The sequence below is a fragment of the Eutrigla gurnardus genome, assembly GCF_963514095.1.
Source record: "Eutrigla gurnardus genome assembly, chromosome: 17".
Classification (NCBI taxonomy): Eukaryota; Metazoa; Chordata; class Actinopteri; order Perciformes; family Triglidae; genus Eutrigla; species Eutrigla gurnardus.
The window spans coordinates 18,829,812-18,842,125 of NC_139928.1; the positions used below are offsets into that span (position 1 = coordinate 18,829,812).

General features: G+C 42.9%; 4 protein-coding genes across 5 annotated transcripts; 3 read left to right on the forward strand and 1 right to left on the reverse strand.

Annotated features, from left to right (window-relative positions):
- Positions 1-149: 149 nt before the first annotated feature.
- Positions 150-1,170, forward strand: fabp10b (fatty acid binding protein 10b, liver basic). Its single transcript, XM_084032973.1, has 4 exons — positions 150-231; positions 312-484; positions 898-987; positions 1,089-1,170. Exons 1-4 carry the CDS (start codon positions 165-167, stop codon positions 1,137-1,139), a joined length of 381 nt encoding a protein of 126 aa, XP_083889099.1. The 5' UTR covers positions 150-164; the 3' UTR covers positions 1,140-1,170.
- A 498-nt stretch (positions 1,171-1,668) lies between these two features.
- srsf10b (serine and arginine rich splicing factor 10b) lies at positions 1,669-5,703 on the forward strand. The gene is made up of 6 exons (XM_084032976.1): positions 1,669-1,798; positions 2,767-2,871; positions 3,741-3,844; positions 3,989-4,157; positions 4,234-4,284; positions 4,444-5,703. The coding sequence occupies exons 1-6, from the start codon at positions 1,734-1,736 to the stop codon at positions 4,664-4,666; spliced, it is 717 nt and encodes a 238-aa protein (XP_083889102.1). The 5' UTR covers positions 1,669-1,733; the 3' UTR covers positions 4,667-5,703.
- A 1,100-nt stretch (positions 5,704-6,803) lies between these two features.
- gja9b (gap junction protein alpha 9b) lies at positions 6,804-9,793 on the forward strand. 2 transcript variants are annotated; one of them, XR_014598720.1, is made up of 3 exons: positions 6,804-6,956; positions 7,861-9,630; positions 9,730-9,793. XR_014598720.1 is itself a non-coding variant. In XM_084032963.1 (2 exons), exon 2 carries the CDS (start codon positions 7,874-7,876, stop codon positions 9,380-9,382), a length of 1,509 nt encoding a protein of 502 aa, XP_083889089.1. In that variant the 5' UTR covers positions 6,804-6,956; positions 7,861-7,873; the 3' UTR covers positions 9,383-9,793. The 2 variants fall into 2 exon arrangements, 1 of the variants encoding a protein (XP_083889089.1); XM_084032963.1 differs by having other exon boundaries at positions 7,861-9,793.
- Positions 9,794-9,919: 126 nt separating this feature from the next.
- Positions 9,920-12,030, reverse strand: mycbp (MYC binding protein). The gene is made up of 5 exons (XM_084032974.1): positions 11,882-12,030; positions 11,540-11,612; positions 11,384-11,432; positions 10,434-10,563; positions 9,920-10,327 (listed from the first exon to the last, which is right to left on the reverse strand). Exons 1-5 carry the CDS (start codon positions 11,894-11,896, stop codon positions 10,283-10,285), a joined length of 312 nt encoding a protein of 103 aa, XP_083889100.1. The 5' UTR covers positions 11,897-12,030; the 3' UTR covers positions 9,920-10,282.
- Positions 12,031-12,314: the final 284 nt, after the last annotated feature.

A 12,314-nucleotide genomic window follows, 5' to 3' on the forward strand; every position in this document is an offset into this window, starting at 1 on the left:
TTGGCATCAGGTGTCACATTTCATCTACACGTTACCTCATATCTGTTGTTCTGTCCATCGGCTCTGGAATAACAGGGAGTTTCAAGTCCCCAACGTGTCAACCAGCAGTGTATCTGATGGGATCACGACGACACAGAACAACAAACATCCTCCGGCAAGCAGACATGGACTTCAGCGGCACCTGGAAAGTTTATTCTGAGGAAAACCTTGAGGGTTTCTTAAAGGCAGTAGGTAAGAAGATCGTCATATTTAAAGGGTTTATTTGCTTGTGTGTGTATGCGTCGTATTCTCGTGTTAAATGTGTGTTCAAGGTGCACCTGAGATGGTGGTCAAAATGCGAAAGGAAGTCAAACCGGTGTTGGTGATTGAGCAGAAGGGCAAGGACTTCACCTACACAATGAAGAATCCCATCTGCACCAAAGTCCACTCGTTCACCATCGGAAAGGAGACCGAGATAGCTGCTGCAGACGGCAGGAAGTTTAAGGTAATTCACAGCACAGAAGAGAAGACGTGATGGTTGTACGTGAGCTGATGATGTGAAAATATGAGCCTGAGAACATTCAGAGATCTATGTAGACTTCAGTCAGCAGGTAATATTAGAAGAATTAGATTCATGAGGCCATGTTTCCTTTAAATGTTCAGACATAATGTTAATAATGGACATCTGTGGTGGATGGATGCATTTTTTCCAGGAGAGAAGGTCATGTCTTCTGAAATATGACACTCACCATCAATATAGTCTGAGAGATTTATGTCTAAACTTCTGTAACTTGCCTTTTTATTTGCTTGATTGAGGACTCAGGCGTCATGTTTTTTCCCCCTTGACTAACAAAGAGGGTTTAGGCTCAAAAAGGATTGAGAACTACTTTCCCATGCAGTGTTTTTGTTCTTCATCAGTGCACCGTCAGAGAGGAGAACGGGAAGCTGATAGCCGAGACCGAAAAGTTCACCTCCATCCGAGAGATCCAAGGGGACGACATGGTGGAGGTCAGTGGCTTTAATTATTTTAAGGAAGACGAGGGATTGTGTGTTAGAAAGAAACATGAATTAACTGTTTCTTTTCTGTCTCTGCTTCCTCACGTTTCCAGACCGTCACTGCTGGCCCCATAACCTTCATCAGCAGGAGCAAACGAGTCTGATCCACGGCTGCTGGTGCCTCTGAGACCTGATGGCTGCTGGTCCCTCTGAGACCTGATCCACGGCTGCTGATGCCTCTGAGACCTGATCCACGGCTGCTGGTGCCTCGGAGACCTGATCAGCTTCAAACAGGCACTCATGTGGAAATAACACAATGGGGGGAAATAAAACTGAAATAAAGTAACATGTTTGTTTTATTCAGTGGTGAAATGTAATTAAGTTAATGTGTGTTATTTGTACTTTATTTGAGTATTTGCATTTTATTCTACTTTAGACTTCTACTACACTATATATCAGAGGTAAATATACTTTTCACTCCACTATATTTGTCTGGCTGCTTTGGTTTCTTAACAAATATATGTTAATATATATACAAATATAAAATATATACAAAGTTTTGTGTGATTCATTGATTGTGATAAATCTCCTACTTCTTGAGCTAAACGGCAGAGGGCGCTCTGACTATTTAACCGACTTTTGTTCGGGAGGAAGTACTACCAGGAGGCTATGTTAGTGCGCATGCGCCTCAGATATTTTTTCTCACTGCAGATTTCCCTTGCCCTCAAACATTTCTTCTGCTAAGTGAGTGTAACTTTATGGCCAAATACATGAGGCCCCCAAACACGTCTTTGTTCGTCAGAAACATCTCCGATGAATCCAGGTGAGTCTACTTTAAGATGAAAACCACTGAGCATCTATTGACGCTAACTAACTCAAATTAATGCTAGCTAACGTTAGCAGACCTAGCTTAGCAGCTACGGTTAGCCTTCTCGTAGGAGTCTCGATGCCCGCGTTTATGTTTGAAATATTAATCAGCAGCAGCTCCTATAAAAGTTTTAAAACACATGTCTTTGTTAAGATTTAATTTAATAGTATTTTTGTTCGTTTCTTCCCCGCGTTTTCATTTTAGAAATAAACCGAACGCTCGCTAGCGTAGCAACGTTAGCTTGCTAACTCAAACAATGCTGCAGAACATGTTTTGGAGATTTGAAGTTAAAAGCTGATTAAACTTGTTGAATAAGTTGGTTGGACTTATTTATTTACAAGCCCATCTTACGTTGGACTTCCGTTAACCATTTAACCGTTACGTGTTACGTCTAACGTGTTTTTAACGGTTACGCGCGTAGCCATGACTACAGTATCAATCTCACAATTTACAGTAGATAAAACTCGATTTAAACAGGATATCATTTACAATTCAAAACCACTTTATTTGTGCCTGATATATATTTGAGGTTGACTGCAATACTTATATCTTATTGCATATTTTCAAAAGCTGCCCAGTGTTGAAAGATTATGTTTCTTATCTTGTATGTGTGCTCATTTTAATCTGTTTTTCCCTTCATTTCTGTAACATTTATCATGTATCTGCTTTTGTGAAGTTGAAGACTTGTTAGGGGGTTTTACATTGACATGCATGTTGAATAATAGTATATGTAAAGGGTCAGTTCACCACAAACAAAAACTACTACCTCCTAGAAACAAAGAGGTAAAATAATTCTGTCTTGTGGTGAACTGTCCCTTTTAGCCCTTGCATCAGCTGCCCTCTCAGCTGTTGTTACAGGTTGATAATGGAGCTAGAGTTGCCCGTGATGATCATTGAGTCGTACTTGTATTTACGGTGTTCAGGCCTGAGGATTTGCGGCGTGAGTTTGGTCGCTATGGGCCCGTAGTGGATGTCTACATCCCACTTGACTTCTATACACGTCGACCAAGAGGATTTGCATACATTCAATATCCTTTCCCAATGAGTTTTTACTGTTTGTGTTCCTGCTAACAAAAACCTTTACATTTCCTTTACAGCAGAGAAGATGTGTTTTTGTTACGTGTGTTTTTTTTTTCCTCTCTTGTAAATAATTTGATTGAATATCTAACATACATATTTCTCTGTTATTGCTTCAGAAAATGTAAAAGCATCCAGTTGTGGAACCGGCCACAAAGAGTAACAAAGACCCGTGTAGAGTAGAAGTAAAGACAAGTCACACAGACCTTCAGGATCAGAGGGAGGGAAAAGGTTGAAAAGAGAAAGTAAAGCATGAAGAGGAAAAGGGAACGGAGACAAAGCTTGGATATGGCGGCAAAGAATTGGGAAAAGAAAAGAGGTTTAAGAGGAAAAGGCGAGCGGGAAACCCGAGTCCCTGTGGGAGTCGATTAAAGAGTGTAAAGATCAAGATGAAGTTCAAAGTCAAGCATGGGCAAAGGTAACAAGTCTGAATCATTTTGTATCCTCACAAGACAAATCCACAAATTTGACATGGCAACAAAATCAGCTTTCCCTGTGACATCAATGACATATTTAACGTGAATCAAAGCAATTTAATCAACCATTTAATGTGTTGTGATTTGTTGTATTTGTAGTCCTGATCCCTCAGACAATAATTTGATGTTTGAAAAACTTGCTTCATCTTTTATCTCTACAAAAATCAACAGAGGGTGTGTTTGTTTGTTGTTGTTTTCCACTTGCTATACAATATAAAGTAATATGTCATTTTCACTTATTATAAACTGTTTTGTCTTATAATTGAGGTCACACAATTGAACGAAAATATTGTATGAATGTTCGGAATCCCTCTTTCCACAAAAAAACCTTAACCACCCAGCATATTTGAGGATGTGCGGGATGCAGAGGATGCTCTTCACAGCCTGGACAGGAAGTGGGTTTGTGGCCGGCAGATTGAAATCCAGTTTGCCCAGGGGGACAGAAAGAGTAAGTTTTTAATTTTTCAAATCTAAAATGTAAGTAAATGTTACGGAGGAGCTACCAACAACGGTGTACTTGTGGGATTTTGTTAATTCTGTTTTCTACTCTGAGCTCTGACCCTCTTTCTCATCATTGTTTTTTTTTCCCCAGCACCAAACCAGATGAAGACAAAGGAACATTCTCCGGGCCGATCCTCCCGACACGACGACCACGATCGAGACGGCAGGCGCAGACGTTCACGCAGCCGCAGCTACGAAAGATACAGATCACGCAGTCCTTCATTCGATCGCCATCGCAGACGATCCGGGAGCCCTCGCGAGTGAGTTTTCACTTTCAGCAGACTCCTTCCTCACACTTGTTGAACAGGAACATAAACGTTTCGTGTCTGCTTTCAGGTCTCGTGGACGGGTGTATGGAGGAAGAAGCAGGAGCCGTGAGGACGAAAGGTACAACTTGTCTTTGACTGTGTTTGCATCCATTACTCTCTGTCCTGGTCATGGTGCTCTCTGGATTAGTGCACACATTTCCTGGACAGACTTGTCGTAGGAGTGAAAGTGTTCGTCATTTAATTTAAGTGTCTAAATGGTCTCCTTGTGTGTCTTCAGATACAGGCAGAGACCTCGGAGAGAGCCCAGAGTGACGTCACGCTCCAAATCCGCATCCCCGCGAGAAAACGCGAACCCAGCGTCTACTTCGCATTACGCCGAGGAAGAAGTGCGACGGACGCACTCCGCGTCCCGCTCCAGGTCCCGGTCCGCATCGAGGTCCCGCTCCCGTTCACGCTCTCGGTCCCGATCCTGGGCCGGACGCAAGACAGGAGGACGTTAGGAAAGTACCCGCTTCTATCCGTCGTTGCGTCGGCTGCACCAGAGTTGGTTGATTTGTCAAGAAATGTTTGTTTTGACATGAATGTAACATCCACTGAAGCATTTGTAGAAAGCTAGTTTTCGCGGCTCCATATTAAGAACCAAGAAGGTCCTTCCGTTTGGTTTTCTAAAATTGTATTGGTGAGTTTTCCCGATAGAAATACGAGACAGTCCGGTTTCTGTGTTCAGTGGTAGTCCGCCAGGAATATTTGTCTTTTTTATATACAGTGACTGATGCTTTTTTTTCTAAACCCTATGCACCCATTTTTGCAAAAATGAACGTTCAGTATTTTAAAATGAATCCAGTCTGTTGGCGAACCAAACCGGCGTTTCTGTGCATTTTATCACATTTATAACAACGTACTTTTAACTCTACTGCTGACCTTTCTCCAGAGATTTTTCGTCCCTTCTTTCAGCCACAGGTGTTTTCATTTATTTTACAATATGATTCATATTCTAGTCCCCATATTGTCAAGAAGCAGACTGAATTGAAAAGTGCACTGTATTAACCCGCAACTACTGAAAACAAGATTAGACTTGACATTCAAGTTTTAAATCTCTACAAGTCAATGATTTTCATCCTGAGAAAATGTTGAGGAAAACCCTTTAAAGAAACGTTCGGCGTGTCTGTCGGGAAACGATCAGCAGTGGCATCAAGCGTACGAGTGTTGAGGGGAAACGCACAGAAACGCTGCTGCGGTCCTTAAGTGTAAGATGTTGTCGACCAGTGACTTTAATCTGTTTGAAATGTACATTAATCTGTTTCCATTCTGTGGTGTTTTCTGTGAGATTAGACCTCTTTTTCAAAAGGTATTTTATTTTTGTGGAACATTTGTCCAAATTTCAGTTGTGAGAGGAGGAACAAAACGTTCTCGTAGGTGTTTGCACGACTGTGTTGATGGTTTCTCAGAATGAATCCCGTCACTGCATGTTTTATTCTCCCCATCTTCTATCTTTAGTAGGAAGCAAACTGTAATTTCAGTAATAAATGGATAACACGGTATACAGAAAACGACGTGGCCTTCAGTTTGTCAACTCTGCTTGTAGCTTTTAGCCGAACTTATTTGGGGGAATTTAAGGAGACAAAAATGGTGAAAACCTCAGGAGAAAATTCAGTATTAGAAGATCTGGAATCAGTCATCTGCATGGAAAACAGACCAGTCCAGCCATGAACATTGATTTCCTTTTAATGGATCAGTAGCTGGGAGGAACAACTTAAATTAGATTCAGTGAAAAAGCAACCATGTATGAAATCGGACGTGCCCCATTGATCGCTGTATTGAAAATCAGATTGATTAAACAAGTACAATGGTAGAAGGGAGGCTTGATGTGTGACTGTACGTAAACGGGCTGGTATAAAGTACACCGTTGGTTACAAATACAGAATATAAACCGTATATATGACCGAGCTGTGATCACAGCAGGGCTGCAGACAGAGGTTGCTGGTTCAATTCCTGCACTGCTCCCCCCTAAATGCATACAAACATGCAGTCTGTAATAACTGTGATAAAGTGCTTATTCTTTCAAAACGGCTAAAACACCTGAAACAATCACATCTACAATCATTTTTTTTAAACAAAAGTGTAAAATGATAGTCTAATGATGGTAGGAAACTTAATATCTTTAGATTTGTTTATTTTTGGACAAAAAGCAATTTGAAGATGTTTACTTGCTCTTGGAAATTATGATACAATTTTTGGTTATTTATTAAAATTGATCAAGATAAGTGGGAGACGATGCTCAGAGTGATATTTCAGGTCAGTTTAACAGAAGATTCGCTGTACATGTGTCTTGTTTTCCAGAGTGGGTTATGAACCCTGTTCTGTGTGAATGATCACTCAGTTTAATGGGGAATATCATATTCAGCATGTATAATTAAACATGAAAATGTAACGAGACAAACTGCAAATAGAGCTTCAAAATGAGCCTCTAAAATATTTTTGTAACACATTTCACCCTTCATGAATAGCAGAGCTGGCAGTCGCTCCAGTCATACTGCTGCAAGGTAAATGGCAACAGCATGGCAACGCTATTGATTCGTCTTTCCCAGGCTATAAGTTGTGAACGACGAGAGCCTGGCGGGGCAGAGCATCTGTTAGTGTCCAGTTTTCACCAACATCGGAGTCTGAAATCCTCCCGATGTGAACGGAGGATGAAGAAGATGAAGATGTGCTTGTAGGATTGTGTTCAGCAGCATCAGCAGCATTATTACAAAAGGCCTTTATTGTTACCTTTCTTATCCAACATGAAAGGTAAGTTAACATTTGATTATTTGTTTTACATAATTATTGTGGTGAGCTGAATATATGAACTTGATACAGAGTGCATTTTTATTCTATTGTTGCAGCAAAACATTCACACAGTTTTGAATAACCTTATGAATTACTTCAAGGATTACAATTATTGATTGATATTTGATTGTTAAATCGTGCATTAAAAAGTACAATATTTCCCTCTATAATGTAGTGGCATAAAATGGAAATACTCAAGTGAAGTACAAGCAGCTCAAAACTGAGTAAATGTACTTAGTTACTTTGGACCACTGGGTTTCAGACGTAGAATAGTTTCAGTATTACCTGTTCACCTCTTCCATCAGCTCATTTGCAAAGAAATGTGACAAAAACAAAAAAAAGCAGGCGAATATATCAGTTTTCATCGACCGATAAGTAACCAGAGACTACAGTTGAGAAATGAGTTAGTGTGTCAGTTACGTAGTTCATCCACCAGAGAGCACAGCAAAGCGATTTTTAGACTGTAAAGTCTTCCTGTATTATGTATATTAAGGCCATTGTTCAGGATGAAAAAGATAATTAGGGAACCGCGGGGTGGGGGGTAATGTTCCAAGAAAATGTACAATTTTTTAGATTTACGTGATTCATTATCAAGATATAACTCACAAACTCCATCTTTATTCTCAATGAATATCCAGATATTTTTCTTGAGCACCATAATTTACTTATTTTTTACCGACAGTGGCACTCATACGCCACATCACAACCCTTTAAAAAGGTTTGTATATATCAGCCTATCAGCATCATTATCAGATTTTTAAAACTCCTAGATATCAATACCATCATCGGCCTCTAAAGTCCAGCATTCATCTGTCTGGCTTCATTATCAATCCTAACGTTGACTTTCTGTCCGCATTCTTCACAGCACTGCTGTAACAATGGGAGACTGGAACTTCCTCGGTGGGATCTTGGAGGAGGTCCATATCCACTCCACCATGGTGGGCAAGATCTGGCTGACCATCCTGTTCATATTCCGGATGTTGGTGCTGGGCGTCGCAGCAGAAGACGTGTGGAACGACGAGCAGTCGGACTTCATCTGCAACACCGACCAGCCCGGCTGCCGCAACGTCTGCTACGACCAGGCCTTCCCCATCTCCCTCATACGCTACTGGGTGCTGCAGGTGATCTTCGTGTCCTCGCCCTCCCTGGTGTACATGGGCCACGCCATCTACCAGCTGCGAGCTCTGGAGAAGGAGCGCCACTGCAAGAAGGTGGCTCTCCGCCGGGAGCTGGAGGCGTTGGACGTGGAGCTGGTGGAGATGCGGAAGAGGATCGAGAAGGAGATGAAGCAGCTGGAGCAGGGCAAGCTCAACAAGGCTCCGCTGAGGGGCTCTCTGCTGTGCACCTACCTGGTCCACATCGTCACTCGCTCGGTGGTGGAGGTCAGCTTCATGACGTGCCAGTACTTCCTCTACGGACACCGCCTACACCCTCTTTACAAATGCGAAAGGGAGCCGTGCCCGAACGTGGTAGACTGCTTCGTCTCCAGGCCCACCGAGAAAACCGTCTTCATGGTGTTCATGCAAGGGATCGCCTGCCTGTCCCTCTTCCTCAGCCTTCTTGAGATAATGCACCTGGGATTCAAGAAGATCAAGAAGGGCATCCTGGACTACTACCCGCACCTGAAGGCCGATCTTGACGATTATTATGTCGACAAGTCAAAAAAGAACTCGGTTGTGCATCAGGTTTGCGTCGGCACGTCTGTTGGACGCAAGACTACGATCCCCACGGCGCCTTGTGGATACACACTGCTGTTGGAGAAGCAGGGCAACGGGCCCACCTACCCTCTTCTTAACACCTCCTCGGCCTTCATCCCCATAAAAGGGGACCCCGGTGCGAAGCCGGACGGCCACAAGGACGTCAAGGAGGGAGTGCCGAGCCCCACGGAGCAGAACAGCAACTCCAACAACACCAGCAGCGAGACGCGTTCTCCTCCTGCAGACAAACAGGACGAGCCAGAAGAACCATCTTCACCCCACCATGAGGACATGGAGCGTGCCAGGTCTGAGTACCCCACCCTCCCCGTCGCAGACACCTCCTCCTGCACAACACTGTCCGGCATCGTGAGGAAGTCACGGAGGGTCAGTCCACCGTGGAACTGCTCCACTCTGGTGGAGGGGAACGGCTCGGACAGTGGAGACTCCTACCACGGGAACAACAGCGTGAAGCTACGTAGCAGCTGTGTGGGACCCCGGGCGAGGATGCTCTCCAAGTCAGATCTTAAGAGACCAAACAGGTCGCAGAGCCCGGACTCTGCAGGGGAGCTGAGCTCGGTATCTCGCCACAGCCGGGAGAGCAACAGCCCCACCGCCTCCTCTCCAAACCGCCGAGTGTCAGCGGCGAGCAGTGGCAGCAGCAGGAGAGCTCCAACAGATCTGCAGATATAAAGACAGACTGTGTGCTCGCCAACGTGGCAACAGAAATATGTGTGTACTTTTCACACATTTAAAGTCCTTTAAAAGACGTTAAAACAAGCACTAAAGGCCTTTGTCATCCATTGCAATGGGGATTCTGCTCTTGACTCCAAAGAACTGCCTTTTTTCCAATCATACTGAGATGTAACTCTGCAATCCAACATCTGCTTTTCAGATTTTAACAGGTGGTCAGACCACAGGAGACTTTCATACATTAGCAGGTCTGTTAGAGATACAGATGGACATTTAATGATTTGACTCTGTCTGAATGACCGGAGGGGAATGGAAAACTAAACTAAGGATCTATAATGTTGTTTCAGGTCACAACGTGCTGTTACGCAACCGGAAAGCTTTCAAATCAGTGACGCTGTCTCAATTATTCCGATCCGGGCTGGAAGTTCTACAGTAAGAACATTAAACATAAAAAATACCCAGTTTTGAAGACTGCCGTCAAGATGGAAAATAAGTGATGAATGCTGTTATTATTAATAAAAATGGTCTTAACTGTGCTGTCATTCACCAGACTTTAATTTTGCTTCGGGTACATAAGCAGCGACCTCTGAATTATTGCTTTTTTATGATAATTTCTCACTCAGTTATACAGATGATATCAAATAAAGTGTTTGAAAAATTAAAGGCCATTCTAAAAAAATGTATTAGTAATTATTTATTTATGTATTTAGCTGCATGATAATGATTGGAAATAGAGGAACATCAAGGGAATGACTGATGCTAAAAGCATTTTTATTTATGACAAAGCAGGAGTTGCTTCTCATTATATAACAAAAAATAGCAGTGATTTAATATTCACTGTACATCCCTTATATGATAAACATTTATATATTCTTCCAAAATCCTTTTCTTCGTCACCCTCTACTCTGCTGATCCCTCGTCGGGTGAAGGTTCGTACTGCATCAGCTGGAAAATGATATTGATGAGAGGTTAGAGGTTACCGTCGGAGCAGCACACTCAACCACAGGCAGTTGTGGTTTTCAGGACGTTCAGACTTGCACCAGCATCTCACCCTGTTCCTCAGCTCTTTGTTCTCCCCCATTAGGAGGTTGCATTTCTGTTGTAGGTCAGACAGCTCCATGCGAAGAGTCTCGGCCTCTGTCGTCTCTGGACAAGCCGCACCAAGGTGAAGCTTTATGAAACTGGGCCCACGGTTAAGGTGAAAAAACATGTGTTGTCACAATTCAGTCTACAGATATGTGTGATTTTAACCGAGCCAGATGGGTCAACGAAGGCCAAAGAACAACAACGACAGTGACTGGTTTCCCTCTAGGACAGGGGTGTCAAACTGATCCAGTAAAGGGCCGTGTGGCTGCAGGTTTTCATTCCAACCAAGCAAGAACACACCTGATCCAACCAATCAAGGTGTGAAGGCAAATCAGGTAGGTGAATAAGTCAAGTCAGGTGTATTCTTGCTTGGTTGGAATGAAAGCCTGCAGCCACACGGCCCTTTACTGGATCAGTTTGACACCCCTGCTCTAGGAGATATCATGTGAAGAAAACAATCACTTCTACGAGTAAACATATCATCATCTCTCAAGAACTAGCTCCTGGTGGATTAATACAAGTATTCTGTTCCATGTACTGCATGTATACTGTAATATTCAGGGTGTCAAGAATGACAGGAACACACCAGAGCACAATAAACTGCAGCCTTGCTGATCTCAATTGTCCAGCTTTAGCTTTACGCTTTAGTCTCTAACTATGGAGAACAGTGGAAATCTTACTAGGTCCAGACAAAAGTTTACATAATCTCCTGTTCTCAAATGGATGACATTGCATTTACAGGTTAAAGTGACGTGTAAAAAAGGGCATAAACTGAGTCTTTCCCATATCTGATGCCATGTTAGCTCAAGTGCTGGCACAACAGGGAGGAACCACCATGTTTCTTCACTCAGCTGCAGTTTACTCAGGCACAAATACTCATTTATTAGCTGCACAAACGAGAAAAAAAAGGGATACTCCAGTGCATTGTCAGGCTTGTCTGTCTCTTCGTAAAGTGCCACCAAGACTGCAAAAAGAGATACGACATGATCAGGAAGCAGCACTGAAAAGTAAGTGAATGTAAGTGGGTTTGCACAATTCAACAAGGTGTCTGAAATGCTTGTATATACGCACCGCTTGTTATAGTGTCCAGGACTCCAGACTTTTCAAGGTATCTTCTAAATTGTTCCCGCTTCGATTCTGAGGCCTGAAACACCGATATTTTACTTGACGTTACACACAAGGTAGCAGCACACGTCTGACTGGTTTGATCTTTAAATAATAATTGTGCATTAATAAGTAGACGCCTCCGCTTGAGGCGAGTTCACTGTTCGCTTCATGCTAACAAGCCGCCGGTGGACACATTTCTATGATGCTAGCTAAGCTAGCACACTCTTCACACCAGGAAATATCGCATTTACAGCGTCAAAAATAATCAACAGCTACGTTGCGGAAAGTACGTCACCGAATACTCACTCTGTAATGTGCCATGGATGCGACGATAGCTGTGTAATTTACGGGTGCCTTAAAATGCGACAGCTAGTTCGGTGACCAAGTGGCTGGGCTGTATGTTTGCTTCGACACACCGGATGTGGAATCGTTACCATAACAACACAGCAAAACGGCTAACAAATAATTTCTCCTCGACTAACTTTAATTTGTTAAATAACCTAATTAAATGCAGAAGCACGACGGAACACCAGTGAAAATATATTTTTAATTTTTTTAATGTATTTTTTTTTTGTACTTTTTACAAGCTAACTGTTGTAACTTGAGCAAGTGACTAGGGCGGGGCAGTCGTGCGGCCCGACGTCACATCCGGTTGATTTACAGAACATGCGCGCTGTCTCGACTGCGCGGTCTAAAATGAAGCACAGCCACTCCAGTGTTGTGTAGATCCGCGTTTCCC

Excerpts from the sequence above, each read along its gene's own strand:
- gja9b (XM_084032963.1), top strand. The coding sequence starts at position 7,874 with ATGGGAGACTGGAACTTCCTCGGTGGGATCTTGGAGGAGGTCCATATC.
- srsf10b (XM_084032976.1), top strand. The coding sequence starts at position 1,734 with ATGGCCAAATACATGAGGCCCCCAAACACGTCTTTGTTCGTCAGAAAC. Across the intron at positions 1,799-2,766 it reads AACATCTCCGATGAATCCAG|GCCTGAGGATTTGCGGCGTG; the intron begins GTGAGTCTACTT and ends TACGGTGTTCAG. Across the intron at positions 4,285-4,443 it reads AGGAGCCGTGAGGACGAAAG|ATACAGGCAGAGACCTCGGA; the intron begins GTACAACTTGTC and ends GTGTGTCTTCAG.
- fabp10b (XM_084032973.1), top strand. The coding sequence starts at position 165 with ATGGACTTCAGCGGCACCTGGAAAGTTTATTCTGAGGAAAACCTTGAG. Across the intron at positions 232-311 it reads GGGTTTCTTAAAGGCAGTAG|GTGCACCTGAGATGGTGGTC; the intron begins GTAAGAAGATCG and ends TGTGTGTTCAAG. Across the intron at positions 485-897 it reads CAGACGGCAGGAAGTTTAAG|TGCACCGTCAGAGAGGAGAA; the intron begins GTAATTCACAGC and ends GTTCTTCATCAG.
- mycbp (XM_084032974.1), bottom strand. Across the intron at positions 11,433-11,539 it reads CCTGGACACTATAACAAGCG|TCTTGGTGGCACTTTACGAA; the intron begins GTGCGTATATAC and ends CTCTTTTTGCAG. Across the intron at positions 10,328-10,433 it reads ACAAAGAGCTGAGGAACAGG|CTGATGCAGTACGAACCTTC; the intron begins GTGAGATGCTGG and ends ATCATTTTCCAG.